The sequence below is a fragment of the Heterocephalus glaber genome, unplaced genomic scaffold (assembly GCF_053883595.1).
Source record: "Heterocephalus glaber isolate CG9 unplaced genomic scaffold, H.glaber_assembly_v1.0 deba00001586, whole genome shotgun sequence".
NCBI lineage: Eukaryota > Metazoa > Chordata > Mammalia > Rodentia > Bathyergidae > Heterocephalus > Heterocephalus glaber.
Window position 1 is genome coordinate 19,704,799 of NW_028258364.1, and position 24,925 is coordinate 19,729,723.

The 24,925-nt window shown below is 48.0% G+C and overlaps 1 protein-coding gene and 1 long non-coding RNA gene across 5 annotated transcripts in view; one reads left to right on the forward strand and one right to left on the reverse strand.

The window, feature by feature from the left end:
* Window positions 1-24,925, reverse strand: part of Maml3 (mastermind like transcriptional coactivator 3) — a 417,197-nt gene that overhangs the window by 9,634 nt on the left and 382,638 nt on the right. For both annotated transcript variants that reach the window (XM_021236421.2, XM_004854993.4), the window contains exon 3: window positions 3,678-3,920. In XM_021236421.2, coding sequence (XP_021092080.1) covers window positions 3,678-3,920 — 243 coding nt within the window. The remainder of the gene's footprint in view (window positions 1-3,677; window positions 3,921-24,925) is intronic.
* On the forward strand, window positions 6,939-20,204 carry LOC106010263 (uncharacterized). Of its 3 annotated transcripts, none has more exons than XR_015443929.1 (4): window positions 6,939-7,568; window positions 9,103-9,428; window positions 11,100-11,182; window positions 18,965-20,204. It is a non-coding gene; the product is annotated as an uncharacterized LOC106010263 (long non-coding RNA). The 3 variants fall into 3 exon arrangements; XR_002386209.2 differs by lacking the exon at window positions 6,939-7,568 and adding an exon at window positions 7,867-8,209; XR_001184146.3 differs by lacking the exon at window positions 6,939-7,568 and having other exon boundaries at window positions 7,867-9,428.

The following is a 24,925-nucleotide window of genomic DNA, read 5'->3' on the forward strand; positions in this document are numbered from 1 at the left end:
TCCCCAATGTCAGCCTGCACTTCTTCCCTAATACCATGGGGCCACAGCTCAAAGAACTTTTTAAGGACCTAAATAGATGCTTTGGGCATAGGAAGATGGGATTCTCAGGGGCTATGAAAGAAAGAAGGCTAATCATATTCCCATGAAGCCATACTGCTTGTAAAATACATCTCTCCAGGTAAAATATTCACCATTTACTGCTTTGAGGAGATCACGTGGGATTCCGGATATACTTGTGTTTCAGTCTTTCTTCCACTCATGGGGATTATACACTATGAGCACTGTTACTAATACATGGGGCAGGGTACTATGATCATTGCCATGCTGGATGTACGAAGGGAAAGAAAGGAAGGAAGAATCGGGTGAAAAGAGCAGAGAAAGACGTTTTAGCTCTAGGTCTGCTGTCAAGTAGTTGGATGAGCTTCCGATACCAGTTACCTCCTTCCCGCAGCTGCTGAATATTCACGAAGCACCTTTTATCCACAAGGGCTGCAAAGAACATATGACAAGGTCCCTGCTCTTTAGAGTGTTCATTACAAAAATAATACACCTTGACCACTTCCTACCACGTGTGTTTACTTCTATTTTTTTCTTGCATGTTTATTCCTGGGCAGCTCTGTAATTTCCTTTCTTTTTCTCTCTATGAGGCCAGCCAGCATTCTGGCCTCCAAGGGGGAAAAAACAACAATAATAACAACAGCAAAACAACCTCTGCCCTGTGGACCGCAGCCAGTGTGCCCACTACAGGATCATGCAGAAAGCTAGTGAAACTTACCAGTGTGTGGATCATTAGGGTGTAGGCCAGACACCATGAGAATCATTTACTCAGCAATATAAGGTCATTATTGAGAGGAAGCAGAGTGTGTCAAAGCTTCTCCTTAGCCAAACCTCGAATATTACTCAAACTGCCCCACTTACAAAGAGCGGCCTGGTGGGCTGGGCGGGCATGGAGTCAGGAGTCCACTTTCCTCCTGGCTCTGCCTCTCTTTAGCTCTGTGGTCTCAAATAAACCCCATAGGCTTCCTGGCCTCAGATTCCTCATTTGTAATATGATAGGACTTCATGATCTCAAATGTTTCTTCGGGATCTAAAGTTTTAAGTTCTACTGAGGCTTTGTGAATGGGTGAGAGGTGACATGCTCTCTCGGAGAGCAAGGCATTAAATGTTAATTCACAGCCACTTTCAGCCTGCTCTGCTCCAATTCTCAGGTCTGGTGAGAATCGGCTTAAAGTGCTCAGGGATATACAGGATGCTGAAGCTTCTGTTTCCCCTTACGTGTCCTTTTAGGAAAGATGAGTGTTCCCAGTATACTGTTTCTAAAATTGAAAATGCCAGACATGTCCAGTGCTGCAGAGCCTGAGGAAACCAGTATGGTGTTGATGTGGCAACCAATACTCAGCCTCCAAACAAAAAGAGGAGAGCTTTCCACCCAGAGACCCCGGGGACAGCCCGAGTTAATACGCACTGTTTCCAGGCCCAGGGCACACTGCGCTGTCTCGACTGGCCCCCGAGCCCTCAGCCGTTCTACAATGCTCTCTGAAGCCAGGGTCATGACGGGCCCCATATACGCGTGTACAGAGCAGACAGCTGCCAAGGAGCCGTGCGCACATCACCTCGTGTGGTCTTTACAGAGATTATACAAGGGAAAGTACAGTGGACCCCTGACTTACGAACTCAACTTGTTCCCGACGGCTGGTGTAACTCAAGTTGGTCAGTTGAAGGCTCAGGCTCCTCTACACAGCCTTCAAAGTCTCTCTCCTGTACACAGGCAGATCTCAGTGTCTTTAGAGAGACACTGGCCCAGGATTTCTCAGTTAACCCCACACAGGAGAGGATGTTGTCATGTTCTTTCCAGAACTCTTGAAGGGTTAAATCTGTATCCAAGACCATCTGGAAGCACAAGTGGCCAGCATTTGGGTCGTAACTTAAGACTTCGGTTGTAAGTTAAAACTAAAATTCCAGTCGCAACCCAAGTTACTCATGTCAGGCCAGTTGTAATTCATGGGTCCACTGTATTCAAATCTAGCCTGGCAGATGAAGAGAGAGGTTAAGTAGTTTGTTCAAAATCACACTGCAAGTGAAAGAATGGACAAATTTTCACCTTGAGTAAAGTGACTGCAACATGGGTCTCTAATCTTTAGAACACTCAGGTTAGCGCTTCCCCCCCTTCTTCTCCTTGGAGGCTTCTATCTCCAGGTCCTCGACTCTCAGGGGTCTCCCATTCTCTTGTCTGTGAGGCTATAGACGTGATTTCTATGCAGCTCTTCCCACATTCCGCTCCTCTCTCCTTCCCAGGGCCTGGCTGGGCTGGCAAAAGTCAATTCTGCCCCACTCCCCTGATCCCCCTCATCCAGGTGGTTGCAGCTCACCTATCAAAAGGCATCACTCACAACAGGCACACCTGAAAGTCCCTGGCACTGGTTCAGGAGAAGATTTACAAAGCATCGCTTCCCTCTGCAACTCCATTTATCACTGCCGGAGAGATATTAGCATGGTTCCTTGTCATACACCTTCTGCAGGGTGAGCGGGCTAGAGGTTTGTTTGTACAATAGCTGCCAGGCAGCTGACTGACCTTGGTAAAAAGGGAGATAATTACACAGCTGTTGAGGAACAAAAGCAAAAACAGGGAACATAAGTGAACTGTGCTCAACAGCACAGTTTTTCTCTTTGGGAGATGACTGGTGTTACTTTGAACTGTTGTCCATGTTTAGTAGGGGTTTCAGTGTGCCTGTTCCTATGTCACAGTGTCATAAATGTGTGTGTGCGTGTGCTTGTGTGTGATGCACGCTTGGTAAATTTCCAAGATTCTGATCCTATTAGGAACATTCTAGAAAGATAACGAGTCAGACTTCTATGACAACCTCCTCTAACGGCGTCTGCTGTCTGAGATGCCCGTGCAGGCCCCCACAGCGCTGTTGGAGATCTCCTGTGGACAGCCTCACGCCTCTCCCAGGGAGGATACTAAATCAGGCTCCGGCAACTCTCAAAACAAAACAAATCAAAACCTACAGGAGTGGTCTTCAGGGAAGGCTTTCTTTCAGAACTGGAGAAATTATGCGGCAGGGTTGGAACAAGGATGCCTAAGGTAGAGGCATATTTGTGTTGGGCCTTCCTTTAACTCACAGAATCCCTGAGCTGTTTTAAAAGCTGTCATGAGAGCTTTTCTTACCTTTGTACCTTGTAAGCAACTCCCAGTTCAGATTTCCAGGTGGTTCTGCAGGCCCTATTGTTCTGCTATTGTTCATGTCCGAGTCTGTCAAATTCTCCCCAGTCCTCTCCCTGCCACTTTCTTCCAAGAAACAAAATTCTCTGAATTTTTTTTTTTTGCTTCATGCGAGTAATATTAGGGCTTATGTAGAATGTAAGCAGCCTTCACTCATGCTGATTACATAGACCCTCGTCTCAGAAATCAAGAGAAAAGGAGCAAGGCTTGAATTGAAGAACTGTCTATTGCAAATGGGCCTCAAATTGATGTTGGAAGCCTGTCTTTAAGAACAAACTCATTCATTATTGGAAAAAGCCTAGCTAATTGAAAAGGTCTAAATTCCATAGGTTCTTGTAGGATCATGGGAAATGCTGGTCTGGGAGCTTCTCCACAGGACAGGGAACTGGGGTTCCCTCACAGATGGAAGGTGCCACGCCTGTGCTTGCAGGATCAGGCCACAGGGGCGTCTTACCTGCTCGGCCAGGATCTGCTGCTGCTGCCGCTGCTGCTGCTCCCGAAGGAACTGCTGCTTCTGCTGCTCCATCAGCTGGGCCCGCTGATCAATCAGCATCTGCTTCATGATGGCCGCCTGCGGCTGGCTGCTCAGGAAGCCGGGGCCCGAGGGGCTGGCTCCGGAGACCAGGCTGCTTGAGCCTGGGGGCACAGAGGGCTGCATGGGGCCTGCGGTCCGGGGAAGCCCAACGGGGTGCTGCTCCTGACGGGGCAAGAAGAGGCAGAGATGGGCTGGGGATTTAGCTCAGTGGTTCTGCCGCCTGCCTCCCAAGCACAAGGTTCCGAGTTCGATCCCCGGTATCCAAAGATGCAGTGATTCCGCGCGGACACTCACTGCTGTGTGAGGAAAGAGAAGGGAGCAAAGGTCCTGGTGTGTGGACCTCAGGGTTTCCATGAAAACAACCTAGTTGTCCTTAGACCTGCGTTACCTCAGTGAACTGCACAGGTGACACGGGACACTAACAGTATAGCTCTGGGACATCTGAGAGCAAGCTTTCTGTTTCAGAAGGGACTAGTGGCTGTGGGCTGGGTTTTCAACTTAAATCCTGAGTTCCTGGAAGGAAAGGAAAAAGCCCTCAGGCTGGGCTCATGTGAAGTCTGGAAGGTGATGCCCCAACCTTACCTGATAATCCTTACTCTTTACTGTCTACTTGGCTGAAATAGATGTCTTCTTAGCAAGCAGGAGAGAACCAGGCAGAAGACTGCTGGAATTTATTAACTAGCAGATCTGCTATATGAACTGCAACCTTTCAGAGCTTTGATATATTTTTACTGAACTCAAGGCTTGCGTACTGAGCTATGGCCAGCCCTTTTTATTTTTTTGAGACGCAGCCTTATTATGTTTCTCAGGCTGGGCTTGAACTTGTGATGATGCTCCTGCCTTAGCCTCCCCAGAGTGCTGGGATTACATGTGGTCACCACCAAGCTGATGGTCATCACCATGGTGATGCTAACTTTTAAGGACTGTTCTTGGGAATAGGTGGTAAAGTGGTAAGAGACCTAAGCCCACACAGCCCAAGGGACACCTTGGAGAATGCCCTCAGAGGAGAAAAGTCTACCCAGCCAGACAGGGGAGGACACTAGGGATGAACAGTTCTAGGAAAAGCAGGTGTGTTACCACAAGATTCAGTGCCTAGAGATGTCTACCAAGTACATCCGGCAATGGCAAGTATTGCCTGAATGTTCCACAGAAATATTCCTTCTTATTAATTAAAATTTCAAGCCACTAATATGCACATAGAAGACCTGACTTTGGAGGCATATACAAAGCAAAAGGCACCCATACAGCGATACCGTGAAGCACATTACAAGAGCTAATAAGACACAAATGTGAGTCGCTCTGTAGTTATTTTTAAAATCATAACCTGAACTGGATCTTAGTACTTTCCCCTTTTTTGCTTTGTTACATTTTCAATTACAGATGTTGGTGAACACGTCGGCCATTTCCTCTCAAAACACAGCCTTGAAGTCCACTGCTGACCCCCTAGAGCGCAGTCCTGGGTCTGACTTCCCGAAGCCTGGTCCAAGGCTCTTGACTGTCTTGAACCATGTATGCCTTTCTTCCCACTTATGAAATTCAACCCGCTCTGCGTCTTCCATTGGAATTCTTCCTTCCCTCTCCCCCTTCCTCCCTCGCTCCCTCCACTCAAGCAAAACAGAATCAGCAAAACAACCAAAACCAAAACACAGCACACCTCTCCTCTGGCCCCAGAAACAATAGCTCAAGAAGTTCTGCTCTGTTCTGTAGTAGCCCAGGTCATACAGCTGGTAAACACATGACCCATAACTAGCAGATAAGAATGCTGATTTTGGGGCCAGGGATTTAGCTCAGTGGTGCTGCACCTGCCTCACAAGTGCAAGGTCCTGAGTTCAATTCCTGGTACCAAAAAAAAAAAAAAAAAGAATGCTAACTTTGATTCTAATTCTTCCTTTTACTCACTCTGGCCTTTCCTAAATGAAGGGTCTGTGGCCCCAAATGTGCACCTAAAAATTATCTGTAGATGAAACATACAGTGTTTCTGTTGTGTATATAATGTGTTCTATTTTGCATATAAAAGTGCTGGTGCTGAAGTTAATAAAAGTTTTTCTCTGTAGTTAATAAAAGTTTTTCTCTGTAGTTAGAGCAGGACACATTTTTTAATGTTAACAAAAAGGACTTATAGTTAAAAAAAAAAAGAGCCAGGAACTCTGATGCTACCAAAAAGTTTACTTTATGGCCAATCCCTGTAGGGATCTGGTCGTTTTTTTTTTTTTCTCCCAGATACATGCTACCTGTTTTTTGAGTCCTTCTTTCCCATGGGATAAAGTTGTTTCTTGCCACCTTTAGAGACAAATGGCTGATGGACTTAACACTTTAACAAATGCATTCACACTGAAGTGTAGAGAACCAATCAGTGTGAATACAGACACATAGTTTTTGGGGGTGTATTTCAGCATATTTAATATTTTGCAGCCTGGGAGGAGAGAGGTGGAGAGAAAACGAGACCCAAAGGGAAGAGGTTTTCCACAGCCCCCTGGAGCTGGTGAGGGTACCCAGGGATGGAGAAAGTGGGGGTGTTTGCTTTCCTAGCCTTCTCTCCACCCTGGAAATGGAGCAGCAAATGGTATGATGACCCCGTTGAGCCACTTTTTGCCCCTGTGGGGAAAAAACATTCTGAAAAGGATGAAGAGGCTATTCCTCCCCAGGGATTGAATTTCTCCCCAATGATTCCTTCCCAGAAGGCTCCTCACTGAAGGCTACAAAACCCCCAGGAAGGAGGGTCCTCGCAGTTCCTGTGGGACCTCCCCACCAGCCCTGCTGTATCCCACAGCAGGTGAGGACCCCTCCAGCTCACCCTAGTGCATCCCCAGTGGCCAACACCCCCCAAGTGACCTGCCTTACAAATTAAACTGCCAAGGCCACCGTTTTATACTACACCACTTCTAAGCTACAGTCTCAGAGACTTTATGAGAAAGAGTCTGTCAAATTTCAGGATTTCAAGCCACTGCTCCTGTTGCCGAAGAGGACACTCACTGTGTGGTGCAATTAGGGAAAACCACGCCGAACTTTCGTCATGCGACATGTAATGCCTTGCAGCCAAAGAATGCAGTATTTTTAGTTTTAATTACTGGCTTGCTCTCCGCTCCTGCCCAACCTCCGTTGCTTTCTAACCAGAATCTCAATGCATTCTCTTCCCCTCAACTCCAATTGGCTACATAGATCTTTATTACTCTCCAACTCCTCTCACTCTTCAGTAAAATAAAAGGAGGAACAAGCCATCAAAACCGATGAACCTGTTTTACACATCTCCTCCGGGGACAAGAACCTCACAATTTTCTAAAGGGGGAGGTGGGAGGTGTAAAAAACACCCTTAGCTCCCCGAAAAGGGCAGCTTTCGACTTCAGAAAAACCAGTGGTGGTAGAAGTCTCTCTCAAACACAGCCAGCTATTTATTTATAAATCTGCGCGCGGGGAAGATGTTTTCTTTAAAGTGTTTTCAAGAACATGCTCCGTGTTTGAGTGAGCAGGGCCGAGGTTGCTGGCGGTAAACCAAAGACTGCGGCTGGTTCGGCAAAGGGACGGCCTCAAAAGGCTGCCTGCGGAGATGAGACTGGGGTGACAGCGGCCTTGTGAGTGCCTGGCTGGAGGGGGCCCGGGGCTTCAGCCTTTTCCAGGCACGCCTCGCCGGGGCCCAAGGAGCAGCTGCTGTTCTAGCCGGGGCCCAGCAGATGGTGGTGTCGGCCCAAGGCTCCGCGCCGCCCGCGCCCCCGCCCGGTGCAGATGGCTTAATCAGGCCCGGCCCCCGCCCCGTGAGTCGGGGCCGCGGCGGCTGCAGTGGAGCCGGGCAGTCAAGTGTTCCGCGTACCGCAGGTAGCCTGGCAACTGAGCGCCTAATGCCGAGCAGATGGCGTTCGCACGGCGTGATGGACATCACACGCGACAGCCTGAGACAATCCAGGAATTCCCTGGTGACTCGAGGCCCTCTTTGCACAAAACGAGTCCTTCTCCAGCGCCGTGCATCTCTGGGGCTATCTCCCCCACCCCCTCCCGGCGCGGCCTGGTTTCTTATTACCGACTCCCCTCGCCGGCGGGGGGGGGGGGGGGAGACTCGGGCCGGGAAGCGGACGTGGAAGGAAGCGGAAGGGCTGGGAGCGGGCCGGGGGCGGTAGCGGCCGCAGAGGGGCGCACCCCCGGGAGGGACCGGCTCCCCCGGGGTCCGCCCGGCACCGCCGCCGGGGCTCGGTCTGTGCAACCACGTGTTCCCCCGCAGCCTAAATGAAATTTAGGATTTTCGTTAAAAAGTCCCCTGGGGCGTAATTTAGCCTCTGGACTCGAGCCTATCTGCTTACAAGTCCTTGGGGGACTCGGCTAGGCAGGCCGGAGTGGGGCCCGGGCGCCCCCGGCAGGCCCGAGAGAGAAGCCCGGCGGCGCTAACAAAGGAGCGGGCGCGGCCGGAGGCCTCGGCCTGCGCGCGGCTCCACGCGCCTCTCACTCGGCGCCTGGCACGGCCGGTAGGACACGCGCGGGGGTGCTGACAGACACAGGGCTGGTTCGTGGTGGGAAAGAGTAGGAACAAATCCGTACAGAAAACAAAAAAGATGCCCCAGAAATCGAATCTGTGCTACACACACACACACACACACACACACACACTCTGAGTTAGGTCATTCAAAAAAATGATTAGATCAATCTTTGGGCCATATGGAATTTCCATTAAATTCTATAAGGCTTCTCTGTCCAAATCTCTCACCAGTATCCAGAGGTTTTCTCCTATGAAGGTAGAGTACCAGCTTTACGTTTCAGAAGGCAGAAATTTAGCTGATGTGGAAGCTAAATCACACTTGTGGGGAGGGTTTGGCATTTTCCGGTCAGTGGGCAGTGCAGGGCTGGTCCCACACCCGTGGGGGGCTGGAGGAGAGCCCTGGCTGTGAGGCCCACGGGCTGTGCCACCACCAACTGACCTGCCTGAAATGCAAGTCAGATTCCTAAGCCTCCTTGTCAGTGGCAACTTTGGAGATGGAAATGACCAAGAAGATGTTAAAACCTTCCTCACTTGCAGTAGGGGCCACTTGGGTACAACGATGGGCTAAATCGGGTTTCTCAAAGTATGGTTCCAGAGTCTTCAGCATTAGCCTTGCCTAGGAACTTGTGAGAAGCGCCAGTTCCCCCTGAATCCGACCCTCTCGGGGTGTAAATTTTAACAAGCTCCCCAAGTGTCTAAGACACCCTTCAGTGTGAAAATCACCAGGGCAAATAATCCTGGCTGATGGGCACTGGCTACAACCTGCTCCCGCGTTAGACTGCAAGTCTGCACCTTCAAAAGCAAGGAAGGGTGCTGAGTTGCTTAGGTTTTATTGCAGATTCTTCTGCTTTTGGAACAGAATTCTTATTTTTCCTCCCCAAGGGTTGCTCAGACCAGTAATGTTTGTCATTCAAACCCAAGAATTCTGAAGGGAGTCGGGGAAGCACAGTACTTCAGCAGCAGCTCCACTGTGGGGGCAGAAGAGCAGCTCCCTTGCTAAGAGTCATCCAGCATCCCTGGACTTCCGAGGGTAGTGCCACAGAGAGCTGCAATTTGAGGAGGATCTCCCAGGCTGGAATGGGTCCTTCAAATGTGGAGGAGAGGAGATGGTAACAAGGGAAGAAGACAATACACACGGAGTGCCTGCGCTGGGTGAAGGACTGTGTGAGGTGCTGACCTGTGTAGTTAAACTCAGAGTCTCTGAGAGGGTAAGTGACTTGTCTGAGGTTGCACAGCTGGTGGTGGCATCTTTGGGATTCTGGTTTTCCCCCACCATAGCCTGCACCTGGTCTTAATCAGCAGGCACCCAAGAGGGCTTTGGGGAGGGTGGACCTTGAATAAAAAGGTAGAAACTATTAGGCTGGGATCAAAGAGTGGAACTGAGAGTGCATAAGAATATTTTTTATTTGTTGCCTGAGACCCAAAGTTGGATGCCTGCATGATATCAACTTCAACATTTAAAGAAAGGGCATGAGATTAGGCCATTCAACCATACGTGGAAGAAAGAAAGAAACAAAATAAAACCTTAGGATTCCCTGTGAAGTCGATCAAGTGTCAGGGCAGAAATGTGGCTTCAGGATGGTGGTATCTTTTATAGATTTCCTTTGTCCAGAATGATGTTCCACTGTGGGTTTGGAAAGCTGCTAAATTCATAGCAGAGCCCCAACAGGCCTCACCCACCTAAACCTCTCTGTCCCTTATGATTATTAAAGAAGGCTGGATTAAAAGTTTTATTATGTGATGTGTGTCCGTCGTGTCCCCAGGATAACTGAATTTTGAGGCTGTGATTATCAATTTAGGATGATTATCTCGGAAACAGCAGTAACTGGGAGCCCAATGCTAGGGCTGTTAAATGTGTTCAGCAAAGTTCTTTGTTCCGCCTTTAAGAGGCAGTAGTTTGGATTAGGGGAAGCCAACAGGACTGGATAGGAACTCTGCTCCTCCACAGGCCCAGTGCCTGGTACACCCTGACCACATGACAACCAGTGTGTGGCTGTTACTTGTTACTGCCCTGGCCTCTCCATCATGCAGTCCAGGGTGACGGAAGTGCAGTGTTTCCGGTTCTAGCTTAGCACTTAAAATAACAGCACCGGGACTTTGACTTTGGTTTTCTTTCTACGTTTTCAATGAACAAGGTGGAGTCTCTACCTAGACCCTTAGATAAGACAACTGCAACTGGCCTTCTGCATCCACAGATTCTGTATCTATGCCTGGAAAATATATGAAAAGATTGTGCTGAACATGCACACTTTTCCTCATCATTGTTCCCTGAATAAGATAGTTTTAGCCACTATTTGTGTAGCATTTAAGTTGGAGTAGGTAGTATAAGTAATCTAGAGATGATCTAAAGTATGGGCACATGTGTGTAGGTCATTTGCAAACACTACACTATTTTATATAAGGGCCTCGAGGATCCACAGATTTGGGTATCTGAAGGGACTCCTAAACGAATCACCCACAGATATAAAGCATGACTGTATTTAAAAAATGTGTGGTTTGCTGACCTCCCCAACACTCGATTACTGGGGAAAATTTAAAAAGCAGAAAAGCATGAAGAAGAAAGTCAATGCTCATTTTTAACACCCAAAAGTAACCACTGTTAATGTTTTGATGCGCTTTTGTGTTTCCTCCTAGCTTTTCCACAGTATGCGATAGCATACTTTTTTTTTTTTTGCTACTGGGGATCAAATTCGGGACCTTGCGCTTTCCAGGCAGGAGGCAGAACCACTGAGCTAAATCCCTGCCCCACAATAGCATACTTTTCATGCTCCTTATCATGATATACATATGACTATACTCCTTCTTGATTTTTACTGTATAACATGGGGATGTAGAAAGTTCCAACTTCCCAAATTCTTATAGTTATAATTTTCTCGCAGATGATACCCTCCTGGCTCCATTCACGGCAAGGTTTTAGCTCCATGGGGATTGGGACTATGAGTCTCCCAGTATCCAGCACAGGGTAAGTCCACGGTAGCATCAACATAAATACATGCTGCATTGAAGTAACTGGCTATGATGGAGCCAGCCTAAATCTGTTGTGGGGTACAGCTAGAGAAGGGGAAACAGCTGGCCTTCCAGCGACTTGCTTCTCAGAGCTATAGATCAGCTGAGTGTTACAAAAGGGGTTAAAGTTGGCTGTCCAGTGCAAGATGTGTGAATGCTAAGAGCCAGAGGAAAGGTCAGGTTTGCAAGGACTTTTTTTAGGGTTAAAAACAACAAAAATACCATTTGTCTTTATCAGCACTTTGACATAGTTACCATACATCCCTCCAGTGGAAGACAACTTGAAGAGTTATGCTTTCCCTCTGCCTTTGATGTAAATTATAGAGTCCTTTTGATCCTTTTGTTGTGTTTAATTCCACCACCAAAGCGACTCTAAATTGGTTAAAAGTTCATTAGTGTGCAACAATAGGAGCTTGATTAAATAAATTATGGTACATCCATACCATGAATACGCAGGAGCCAATAGAAATTATGCCTTCTCAGACTGCCTAATCACGTAGGAAAATGCTTAGAGTATGTGGTGGAAAGGGCAGAAATAAAAGCAGTTTCTAGAATACTAGCCACAAGATAATAGTTAGACCAGGATTATGAGTGATTTTTTTTCTTTTTATAATCTTCCAAATGTGTTGTGAACATACATTACTTTTAATAAATAGTACTACGTTTGAAAGCTCATTAAGAGTAAGTCCACACTTACATGCAATGGAATGTAGTGAGTTCTCCAGGGAGGCAGGTCATGTCTGGGACCTGGGCCACTTTTCCCCAAACCTCCTTATGACATAGATGAGCCCAAGCAGCACTTCTTCCTTCAGGACCCAGACATGGCATGACAGTCTGAATTTGGCTCTGCAACCAGGATGGCTTGTCATGGTTCCACAAATAGCTCCCCTGTCCCGAAGAGGGCTCCGAAGGGCCCAACCATTGGGATCCACCTGGACAAGGATGCCCAAGACTGTTCTCCAAGGCTTTCTTCCATCCTGGGCTGGAAGCCATGGAGTACAGCCAGGAACAGCCAGACCTTGAGAGCTCAGAAGCAGAAAGATGGGGGAGAACTGGAGAGATGGGGGAGACCGCCACTTGCCTCCCTCGGTTATCTTTTCTATGTGGCTGTAAGAAAACCAGAGCCACCGGTACTGTACAATCTGACCCATGGAGGTCAGAATAGGCTCTGGTGGCATCCAAGGGGCCACTGTGAGGACACATGGCCCGGATGTGATCTGTCGGCTGCTGGCGGGGCTGGCTATCCAGGTTTGCTGCCTTTCTTTCATTGGCTCACTTTATGGGAGGGGGCGAGCCTCCACTGTCCCCACTAAGTAGCTAGGAGGAGCTACTGTTTTCCCCGACCCAAACCTTCTTCTCTCACGGCCCGCACCCCTCTGAGGAAGTCATCACAGGCAAGATGTGCAGGCCTATCTGGTGTACACTGGGAGATGGGGCAACGTTTCCATTTATAGACAGGAGGACTGCCCCTCAGCCACATGCAGCTCCCTGCGGAAGCCCTAGGAGACAGGGAAGGGGTGCAGGGTGCGCTGTGGAGGGAAGGCCTGGGTGCCACCGCCACCGTCTCCAGACTCTCCCGGCTTTGGGAGAGTGGCAGAGGGAGACCAGCCCCAAGTGCTTGAGAAGGCTCAGCTCTGCAAAGCTGCCCTATCCGTGTCCCCCTCCCCTGCTGGTTCCTGACCACGGAACCAACTACGGGATCCATGTCTGGCCGTGTGATGCTGAGGGCTGGGTGGACAGCAGTTGCCTCTTCATCCCTCGGCCACTTTCCTAAGAGCAGCAGTCTGCTCTGCAGCTGGGCTGGGGAGTGAGGAGGGTGGAACTCCGGGTAGGACATGAGAAAGCAGAAAAAAGCAGCAGAATCCAGAAACCTGGGTTGGTACTTTACATACGCAGAGATTTTTACTGAGAAGCAGCTTCTCAGGGGTTGGAGGTCTAGGAAAGGCTCAGAGATGGTCAGGGAGGGCCTAGGGGCAGGAGGGGTGGGGGCTGAGCCTGGGCCTCACATCCACAGAGACCCTTGAGTTTAGTCTTTTTATTTATTTGTTTATTTATTGTTTTGAGACAGTCTTGCTATATAGTTCAGGCTGGCCTTGAACTCCAAGGATCCTCCTGCCTCAGCCTCTTGAGTGCTGGGATTACAGGTGTGCACCAGTAACACCCAGTTAGAGTTTAGACTTTTTAGATACATTCTTCAAACAAGGTTTTACCCAGAGACAGGAAGACACCCGGATGAGACTGAAAGTGTCTATTTTACAGTTTTCAGCTGTGCTCTGCCCCTGGCTCAGACTTCTCTAGTCTTCGAATAACCACAGATTTCAGAGTTTCCTCAACTCCTCTGGCAGGGCAGCAGGCACAGCCCTGGACGCCACACTGCACACACTCAAAGCAATCTGGAAACAGTGAGAAATCGTCCTCTCCTCAGAGCTTAACCTCTCTGCCCCTTTCCCCCCGAAATCCTCGGGTAGTGTGATTCAGCACTGCTTGGCACACAGTAGGTATTCCTAAACGTCCGCTCTCATCAAAGCACTGTTAACGATAGTGAGGAACTTGGCAACTTGAGGTGGAGCCGATACCTTAGGCTTATATTTTCTCCCGTCTTAATGGCCAGATGAGCTCCTCTGTCTTTTAAGGAAAATATACCTTTCACTTAGGATAAAAAAATTAAGCTGGTAGTTAAACACGGAACTAGACCCCAGAATGAAGGTGAAATTTATGTCAAACTTTCATTTCAGTGAAGAATAAATCCAGCCTCTTTGGGCATAGCAATAGAGGCTTTCTATGATGTGGGTTAGAAGCCAAATATAGTTTGTTACTTATCTTCTCTAGAAAACATAAATAATCTTGCTGATGCATCTGTGATGTATCCTCAGCTTTCTGTTTCTTTCTACTGGAAGCTAAAGCCAAGGCTGACCTCCTTACCATGACAACACCCCAGGTGTCCCCTATGTGCACCCCGCTTTCCCCGGAAGTGACTTGGGCTAATTCTTCCTCCAGCTCACTGACCTAACAGTCCCTCTTGAGCTGCATCTCTGGGATGTGAGCAGGCTCTTCATAGCATCTGCAACAGTCACACACAGTCACCCAAGGCCGCACATAGCCTTTGTGAGCAGATACAAGCACTGCCATCTTGCTCACAGGTAACTGCTTGTGGGAGGTCAAAATCAGATAGGGCATTGCGCTGATTACTGCTAGAGGAGGACAGAGAAGTAACCTGCTGTGAGATGATTATCAACCTGGGAATGCTTCCCCAGCACCAAGGATCCTGTATCTGGCCTCCCTTTTCTCTGTTATACACATACCTAGTGTCTTTTACCACAGCCTAACTGCTGACCTTCTCCCTGTGCTTTTTTTACTCTTTACTTGTCCTCCCTTTTTGAGACAGGGTCTCCCTGTGCAGTTCAGGCTGGCCTTGAACTCACTGTCTGGCCCAGGCTGGCCTTGAACTCGTACTGATCCTCCTGCCTCAGGCTTGCAAGCGCTGAGATTAGAGGTGTGCACCACCATGCCCAGCTCCCCCTTCTTAGAAACATAATTTCTCCATCAGCAATTACTAGATCCTTCTCCAGTCAACTGAAGCTTAGCCGAGACTCAGTATAAATGGCTGGGGATTTGCTGGGGGGTGGGGTGGGGTGGGAGGTGACAGTGAAGGATGACAAAACTCTCAGCTGAACTTGACATCCATCTCAGACTCCCATTATGCAGCAGGCAGTAGAAGCCAGCCAGAGCGGGACGCCTGTCTTTACCCTCCTCTGTTCAGTTTTACCAAAGATGACTCTCTGCAGATGGCCTATCGAACATGACCTCTTAACTCCTATTTGGAAGCTTGTTAAAAAAAAAAAAGGGGTGAGCAGGTCAGTCTTTATCGCTTTCTTTGATGTAGTCACAGAAGATTTTCAAGGAAAGAGTCACCGAGTCCCTATTGGAAAAGTAAGCCCCCCAGGGAGTGACAACCCAGGTGTGTCCAGAGCACCTGGGGTGCTGAGAGCTGTCTTGCAATGTGAAGGGGCCATCACTGTGGCCATGGAGTCCAGCCCCGTCATCATGGAAATATGTGTGGTGACAGCAGGGTCGCAGTCACCCTGGGCACCTCCGACAGTTCATGGGGACAGGGCCCTATGTATCCTGCAGTCAGGTGCACACACACCTTGCTGCGAAGGGACTCAGCGAAGGAAGGTGACCAGGGAGTCACATATACCAGCAGGCTGCTGACCTCACCAGTTCAGGGGTCTGGTTCCCGAACACGGTGCCTATGCCCTTCACTCTGCGGTGCACAAGAGTGCTTGCTGTCAGGGGAAGTCTCCAGATACTGGAGAATACTCCACCTAAACCAAGCCAACCAACAAACACACCCACACACGCACATGCTAACTTGGTTAGTATGGTACAAAAGCCCACAGCCATGGGTCATGTTTACAGCTTTGCTTTGCATTTTACACGGGGTAAGGTATGCTCACTTCATGGCTCAAATGCCCCTCTGTCACTCAGAAAACAGTGGATGCTACAAAACCTGCACCTGAGCTCTTAAGTGTGGAATGTAGAATTTGGCATTAAGGTTTTCTTTCAGTTCAGACTGGCATCCCACTTATTTTTGTGGTACTGAGGATTGAACCTTGGGCCTTCACACTGTGCTACATGTCCATCTCAACCCCCACTTTATAGTTTTTATCTTGAGACAGAGTCTCACTAAGTTGGTAAGTTGCTCAGGCTAGGCTCGACCTTAGGATCCTCCTGCTTCAGCCTTTCAGAGCAGTGGAATTACAGATGTGTGTCACCAGACCTGGCTGGCATCCAACTTTTAAAAATGCTTTTATTGTACACAAAGGCAGGGGTTGCAGGGCAGGGGGCACTAAGAGAAGTGCAGCCTTAGCCCCGGCCTGCAAGGATGCTAAGGCCCAAGTGGAGAGACTGAGCTGAGCTTTTTTTTAAAATTTTGAGATGGGATCTTGGTGCATTATGAAGGCTGGACTCAAACATGTGATCCTCCTGTCTCAGCCTCCTGAGTAGTTGGGACAACAGGTGTGCACCACCATCCCCAGCAAGGTTACCTTCATTGAAAAGCTCAAGACTGATGCCAGCTGGTTGAGGGTGAACTGTGCAGTGTGTGCTCTGGTTCCACTAGATTTCCATGAAGCCAGGCTGGTCAGACCTGGATGACCAGGGTTGTGACATGGCATGACAAAAAGGGGCCCAAATGGGGGGTCCCAGGTCACAGGGTTCTTCCATGGTTAAGCTGAGCAGTCACTAAAAATTCTCTGGTTCCACTTGGTAAGAGAGTCACGGATAAGGCGGGGTTTGACTGGAGTCTTGGGAGGAAGTGCAGATTTTGGGCGGAGGGAGACATGGAGGAGGCCAGGAGTGGGGTCACCAGCAGTTGAGGTATCTGCCGGGGTGTGAGGTCACCCCCATCACAGGTGTGTGACTGGGCCGGCAGATAGCAGGAGCCAGTGTAGGCTCTTTCGAGGATTACCACAACCACTGAATTGCTCCAGGCAGATTAGGCTGGGGTCAGGTAAAGCAGGGATTAGAATGGGGCTGGACTGGACCTATTTCTCCATTTTCTCATATTAATCCCATTCCCTTCTATCCTTTCCCCTAGCCCAGGAAGGTCAGGGAGGCTGCCCTGGGGGTGACCCAGCCAGGGGGGGAGGACCTGCAAGGTGTGGCGAGAATAAGCATCTGCCCTCGGCCATATGCAAATGTCAGGGTCCTCAGGGCGCCACCCATTGCCTCCAGCCCCTTTCTAGTCCAGGTTACACATTCTTGCTCTAGCACCAGTCTGGCAGCTAGGATGAGCCCTGCTCAAGGATCCCGCCTAAGCAACTCCAGGGTTCCTCCTACTCCCAAAATGTGCTATATCTGAACATCCATTTAGTAGCTAGTATTTTTCCTTTTTTTTTGTACTGGGGATCGAACTCGGGACCTTGCGCTTGCGAAGCAGGCAGTGGAACCACTGAGCCAAATCCCCAGCACTAGTAGCTAGTATTTTAAACATATGTAAACCTGGCTTTTAATAGGAAATAGAATAGTAGGTATATAACCTTGAGTACTTTCAAAGCCCTAACAATGCATCTTGAGGATGCAGGGAAGATGCCAAATAATAAGAGGAAGTAGGATCAAAGGACTTTGAGAAGAGGTAACCTTTTGTTTTTTCTGTTTCTCCAACTTTCTCCTTTTTGCTAAATGTTTCCCTTAACTTTTATCAAGAAAGCCTAATGAAAGTTATGGGGTGGCCCAATTAAGGACTGGTTGTTTTCATAACAAATATTCGTCTTCATGACTAATTCTTTCCCAGGCTTAAGCTCTTCTTGGATAAAAGTCATCAGAAAACCATTCTGGGTCTTATTGCTAAATCTCGTTTGCAACAGAAATGGTGTGTTACATTTTTATGGGATAGTTAATGTTGCATTTATTCTGCCCATCTTTTAAATCTAAACTAGACTAGGATGGTGGTAAAAAATAATTTTGAACAAAATAGTTAATCAGTATGAAGCCAGCAAGGTCCATGAAAATTGAGCACTGAGGTTCAGAAGATGGTGGTGGTTCCAGGTAGAAACATGGTTTAGCTGTCAGCTTGGGGTTGTAGTGTCTTCTCTGAGCACATGGAAAATCTTGGGAAACTTACCTGCCTCTTATTGAGAAGCATTGTGTGGAAGCAGAGATTCCAGTTCCCAGTGCTCTGTAATCCCTGCCTGAGGCTCAGCTGTCTGGTCTTTCCATCCAGGGGCTGCAAGGGTCCATCTGTCCCCCTCACCCCGTGGGCCCCTCGTTGCCATGGGCTTTCTCATGGTGTCTAAAGGAACAAGATTCCTTAGGCCTTTGACCCCAGACCTCTGCAGGCAGCCAATCTGCTTTCCTTTCCCTCTGGGGGCTCCTCCCTTCCTATCTAGTATGGGATATTCTTTCTGTGCATCCACCAAAAGTAATGTGTCAACCTATGATTATGTTTTCTTTTATTATACAAGTAGAAGAGAGACCCATTGCTTTCCTTCCTTTGATCAAATGAAGGTAACAGAGAGCCTGGGTAAGGCCGGGGCGAGAGGGGGTGGTCAGCATCTGGTATCCCAGGGGGGCCTGACCTTCTCAGAAGCTCACTTGAAGGGAGACTGGGCCACCCGGTTCCGACTCTGCCTTAGTGGCCAGGGGCCAGCAGCTGAGGTGTCTCATTTTCTCTGTGAGGTCTTCCTTTCTGTGTTCTGAGCCAACTGGGTCTGTGGATTCCCTACTCCGTCTTCAGGGCTGAGCCCGGCGCCTCCCACACGGAAGCAAGCGCTGTACTACGGAGCTTCATCCCCAGTCCTCAGGCAGGGTTTTCAGAAGTTCTTCCTTCCCAGTTCATTCTCTAACTAAAGGGATGCAGATGTTGTGAGGGAAAATTTCTGTCTTGCTGTGGGCTGGAACACACACACACACACAGTCTCAGGTGATATTTGTTCCTTGTCTATACAGTCTTATGACTGATACCTGTTGAGAGCAACAGGACTGCTCATGTAGAGCAGAGGCCTTGCAGAGGGGACAGGAGAAGAACTCATGGCCTGCCTGCCTGAGGTACATCAAGCATCCATCTATGCCCAGCTCCCGTAGTGAGTTTTCCATCCCTTTACACCATCCAGCAGCTAATCAAGGAGATGGCAGTAGAAACAGACAGGAGACTAGGACCCTAGATAGAGATACCTCCTAGGCTGGGGTTTCCAGGGCTGGTCCCCGCATGTCCCAATGCCTATCCTGTTCCTTGCAGGGCCTTCAGAGAACCAGGCCCACAACCGGAAATAGAGACACCAAGGACCTGAGACCCAGAAGGAGGCGCAGAAGCTGAGAATAACAGCTCAGGTGAAGAAGCAACTGCAGAAAAGGAAATCTGGTGCTGAACAAGAAGACAACAGAAGAACAAAGACAATGGTCACAGAGGGGACAGGATGTGCCAGGGGACAGTCAGCCTGAGAAGAGGACAAGAACAGACCTTGGCCTCCCTCTCAGTCCCCAAATCAGAAGGCCTGGTTTGAGACCTTCTTACCCAAAGTGGTGCTTTCTGCAGCCTATTTGCTTCAGGGCTAAGGGACAAAGGCACTAACTTCTTTCTTTCCAGTTCGAATGCAACTAGCTTAGAAGGTTGGGCAGTTCAAGGAGCTCTTCCTGTGGGTCTGGTGTGTGGACAGACAGGCAGGCAGGCAGGGGGTGATGAAGGAGGGTCTCAGCTGCACCAGGGATCTGCACGGCAGCTGTTTCTAAGGCGGGCAAATGCAGACTGCCTTATTTGTGCTGGCTTTGAAAGGCAGCCCATGTTAGAGGCCTCCACATGCACATCAGCCTGGCCCTGCATCTTTGGTGAGCACAGGGTTGACGTGATTTGTGGCTGATTGGGTCCCTGAAGTTGCAGAGGACTCTTTTCCCTTCCTCTGGGTCCTCCAAAATATTCAGAGAAAAATGTAAGGGTTCTGCATAGGCCTGAGGGTGTAGCACCTACCTGCCCTGCAAGGCGAGACAATGGGTCCAATCCCTAGTGCCCCAAAAGACAAGCTCCCCCGCAACAAAAAACTTCTGAGTCAGGCATGGTGGCACGTGCTTGTAATCCCAGCACTTGGGAGGCTGAGTGGGAGCTGCAAGTTCTAGGGCAGCCTGAACTACATGGCAAGATCCTGTCTCAACAACAACAACCACCACCACAACAACAAAGTTCTAAACAGAACTCAAGTTAATAAATATTTTTTTCCTCTGGAAAAATTAGAAATTTCTTCAGATTGGGCAAAGAGAAAGAATGGTTTAGAAATGTAGTTTCTATATTTGCAAACATATTTTCATTATATCAAATGATGGTAAAATTCCTATTTGACCTAATGTTTTTGCTTTTCAGGCTCCTTTTGGATGAATACAAAATTTAAAAACATAGAACATACATGAATGTTAAAATGCTAAAAAGCTTTCACTAAGAGAAACCACGACTCAAGCACCATGGGGCCAAGTCAGGGGTTTTGTGGTATTAACACAGACATTTGCATATATTCTCTTCCTAGTCTGGCTTCTTACAGATCCAAGTGAAAATCTAATCGTTGTCGCCCTAGGAACAGCTCGACAGCCTCACCATGGGCCTAGTCCTCATGGCAACAGGAACTGTCTCCTTTGGCTTACGAGCTCTGGTAACTGTTGGAGGTGGGGTGGGGCAGGTGCTGATCAGAGAAATCTGGAGAGACAGGAGTCTGTCGGATCACGTGAAAGGACCTGACACACTGCATCATTTGCATGAGCAGTTCTGGACCAACGCTGTATCCACACGCAATTCGCAGACCTGCGGTGCCAGTGCCCATGCGGAGGGGGCTGCTCAGTGTGGTACCCGGTAGGAGCACTTGCCAGTGGATGAGTGGTTGGGAGTTCTGAGCTGCACGACTATCTCACCATTGCGTTATCTGCACCCCCAGGGTGGAGCTGAGTAAGAATCTCCATCCTCCTACCCTATCCCTCCAAAAGTGTAATTCATGCTCTCTGACACTGGCTTAAGAAAAGAGATGGTAAGGGACAGCTATCGTTTCACTGATAATGATGGATTATTCATGTCACCAGAGTGACAGTGAATTCGATTGTACTCTGAAGTGCCACACACAAGGAACTCTGAAGGGCAGAATGCTTTGGGATTCACATGCTAGAATCTCACTCCCCAAGAGAAGGTGGCCCAGTGCTCACAGGGTCTTCAATGCCAAGGGAGGGGAAGGGAGGGTTAGGATGCCGGATGCCTCCCAAAGCTATGAAGGAAAAAGAGGGGCACAATCCCCCAGCCCCTTCTAGGTGGCATTACAAGCTTTGCAAACTTCCCTTGTGGGTCACCCTTCAGCTCCAATGAAATCAACTGATCAGAGGGAAGGAGAGGCTTGGGGTGGGGAGCACAGCTAGTGGTTTGGCATTTGCTCCCTGTGCCCTAAATGCAAACCAGAAGGACTCTGGAATGGCCTTTGGTGCAGTTTGGGGCTTTCTCTCTTTGTTCCTTGGAGATAGTAATCCTTAAATCCTGTGAATCTGAGCGTCACCAACTGAGCTGTATGTAAGCTGTTCCGTGCCGCATGGTGAGACCCGACACACAGCAATCCATCCCTGCGCACTCTCCTTGGTCTGACCTGCCGTGTGCAGCCAGGAAGAGAATACATTTGAAGTAGGAGATGGGACCTCTTTAGGCTCAATTAATTTATATATTTTACCTAAAATGGGTTTCCCTAAGACTTTGAGAAGTTAGCAATGATACACTCTCACCCCCCTTTCCTGTTCTGAGGTCTCAGGTCTGCCCCTCACCCTTTGTAAATGGGGATGAGGGGGGTTTCCGAGGAGGGGCTTTGATATTACACATCTGATCTTGGCTGCAGGGGAAATTAGTCTTCACGAGGAGGAGGAGGAGGAGGTGTGTCCTCCGTTTGGAACAGCTGACAAGTTGTTTTCTATGATTTAATCATTCTTTCCCCAAGTTAGAGACCTGCAGAACTGGAAATCAGTCCTCTGGCTTCGGGTCCTGACCATGGGTCCAGCATGCACTGTAGGCGAAGGATGAGTCTTAAACATAGTTGGGGTGGTCACTACCCGGATGTATGATTTGCCAAATAACAATGCCTCTTATCCAGGCGCAGTAGTGCACACCTTAATTCCAGCTACTTGTGAAGCTGAGGCAAGAGGATGTCACATTTGAGGCCAGCCTTGGCAACTTAGCAAGACCCTGTCTCAAAATACAATAAAAACCACTTGGGTGCAGTTCAGTTCTCTCTGGGTTCAATCCCCAGCACTGCAAAACAAAACAAAATACCAAAACTCTTAAAAATGCCTCTTTCACGTCTCTGTTTTAAAGTAACATTTTTTGCATATGAGTTTAAATACAGGAGATCAGTATGGTACCTACAGTACTGGCTTAAGTGTTTTTACATATATAGAAAATGCCCAGTTGCCCCTCACCTAGATCGCTTACGTCCTACAGGGTGCTACATGAGATGGGCAGGTCTGAAGGATGCCAGGGAACCAAGGGATTGGACCTTGTGCCCAGGGGAGAAGATGACACTGAAATAAATCCAGTCCAGGTCACAGTTTTGCCCACAACAAGCCTCAGAGTTATAATGACATCTTTGACCTTGAATCCACAAAGGACCCATTCTTATTTCTCGTGGTGCCTGCACGCAGGTTACAATATAGCTCTTTTTGATAAAGAGAGGGACACATTCAAAGCAGAGAGCTCCAAGGAGCCCCCGTGTAAAAGGAGGCCTGGACTGCATTTATTGCTACAGAGGTCTGGGCCCAGCAGCAGAAATCTGAAGCTTATAATTACCCGCCTGGCTCTGAAATAGCTGTGTCTTCTCCCTTGACTGTGACTCAGGAATTCACACTCAAACTTTCCTTGCAGGGAGATATTTCAGCACTTTCCCCCAAATGTTACAGCTGGCTGTGTTTAGGTCCTCCTCAATGCACTGTATTTCATCAACTCTCAAACTCATCAATTTTAAGGGGTCATTACATACTACTAGAAAGAGAGAGAGAAAAAGCTGCCTACCGAACTCTGATGTGCCATCCATCATAAGATGCATCCTGAGTTCACAAAGGTAAGAAAGTGCATCTTCGGATCCATGAGATATGGTATTCAGGCCATAGGCCTGGAGCTGGGCCCTAGCCAAACGCTGGGTCCAGGGTGGCAGTAGCTACTCCTCCTCCAGGTGGGGACGCCCGCCCTGCACCTAGCCTGGCTCTCCTTGGGGTACAGCCCACCTCTCGAAGGGGTGAGTGATAACAAAACTCTTCCCTCTTCTTCGGGGACGAAGGAGGCACAGCTATAGGAAGAGTCTTGGGTCCTAGGAAGCCATGACAGTGGGGATTTTCCTCTCACGGCTTCATTCAGAGCAAGGGTTGGCACTAACACTGTCTGTGTTTTTCTAAATGATAGTTAAAAAAAAAAAAACCTTTACCACAAGCATCACACACATTTCTTCCCAGAGAGCATGTATACAAATAAGAAGTAGCACGCGGACTCAAATGAACACAAGACTAACACCTGTATGATTTTAGCCTGATTCTACAAGACAAAAAAGCCAGAGGCAGGCCATCATTTTAAGGGGAACAAATGTCCCTCTACTTTTCTAACCATAGCTCTTCAGGCTGCTAATGCTTATGTCACCAGCCACTTCCTTGTGGTGACACAGGCAAGAGCTCAAAGGGGGAAGGAAAATGGGATGGCCAAGTTTTTGCCAACCGGGGTGATTTTTTTTTGATGTGTCTGCTAGGTCAAGATAATGAGATCCACTACAAAAGTGAGGAATTTATTTTTCCTGTCTTCAGGAAGATTTAATGCAGCCTTGAGTCTAGTTCCAGAGAGGTTCAACTAGGAAAAAACAAGATTTATAGAAAGGGTGGGCTCCATGTAACTCAGCTTCTATTTTCCTTCTTTCCTCTCTTCTTTTTACTGGTGCAAAAAAATAGGTATCCAAAATATTATTCTAACCACTTTAAAGTGGAAAATTCAGTAGCATTAAGTACATTCAGTATGGTGAGTAACTATTAGCCCTGTTTCCAGGATTTCCCCATCACCCTAAACAAACTGTGTATTCAGTACGTAACTTCCTTTCTTTGTCCTTTTCTTTTCATTTATTTATGCCTCTGCTAAGAGCATTTTGACTGCTATTATGGGTATTGATACAAATTTGGAAAGGATTGTGTCAGACGCACAATGGGAAAAATCCAGGCCTGATAGTCAAAGATGAGTTTTAGAAGCTACTAAGAGAACTGTTATAAACAGGCCTTTCGAACAGAGTCCACAACTTAACCTGAACATAACATGTAACTTTAAAAGAAGACTGAAGGAAAAAAGTCTGTATTGGGGAAATTGAAGAACTTTTATGTTCCTGCCCTGCACATTTCCCTGAGGCTGAGGCTGGAATTAACCAGTTTGGAAGCCTCCTCAAGATAAGCAGATATTAGCCAGGGATTTAGCTCAGTTGTTCCACTGCCTGCCTAGCAAACGCAAGGTCTCGAGTTTGATCCCCAGTACCAAAAAACAAAAAATCCCCAAAACAAAAAACCAAAAAACTGATAAGCAGAGATATTTAACCATCCAAGCCTGGCCCTGTTCACATCTTCTGTCCCTCTGTCTGTCAGTTTCTGTCAGACATCTACACTTCCTGAGCAGATGTTAGCACGTGTCGAGCACAGTGCTGGACACTGTGGCTACTACACAACACAGGCACTGGCCGGCCCTCAAGTAACCCTGACACCAGGAGGGAGATCTGAGGAAAGGAAGAACTGGGCAATGAGCAAACACAGATAAGGGAATGACTAATTCTGTCTGCGCTGGGAGGGAGACCAGGGCAGGAGTTCATAAAAAACCCCTTTCACCCAATGCAGACTTAAGAATCAGTATCACCTGTGCTGCAAGTGTACGTTAGTATGTGATAATGTTGTAAGTTATGAATCTGATAATTATAGACTACGTATGACAGTAAAGTATAAAATGGTATATAGCTTATGACTACCACCTGTGAAAAAATTTTAAAAGAACATAATGCAAAAAAAAATTGACAACTATGCCAAAGTTGTATTAGGCAAATTAATTTGGGTGATTCTTTAATTTAAAAATTTAAGCATCACTTATATTTTCTTAAATTTTTTCTCTCTGATTATAAATTAATTCACTATAGAAAACTTGAGCAACATAGAACAGTCTAGACTGGGTGTGATGATTAATACTGAT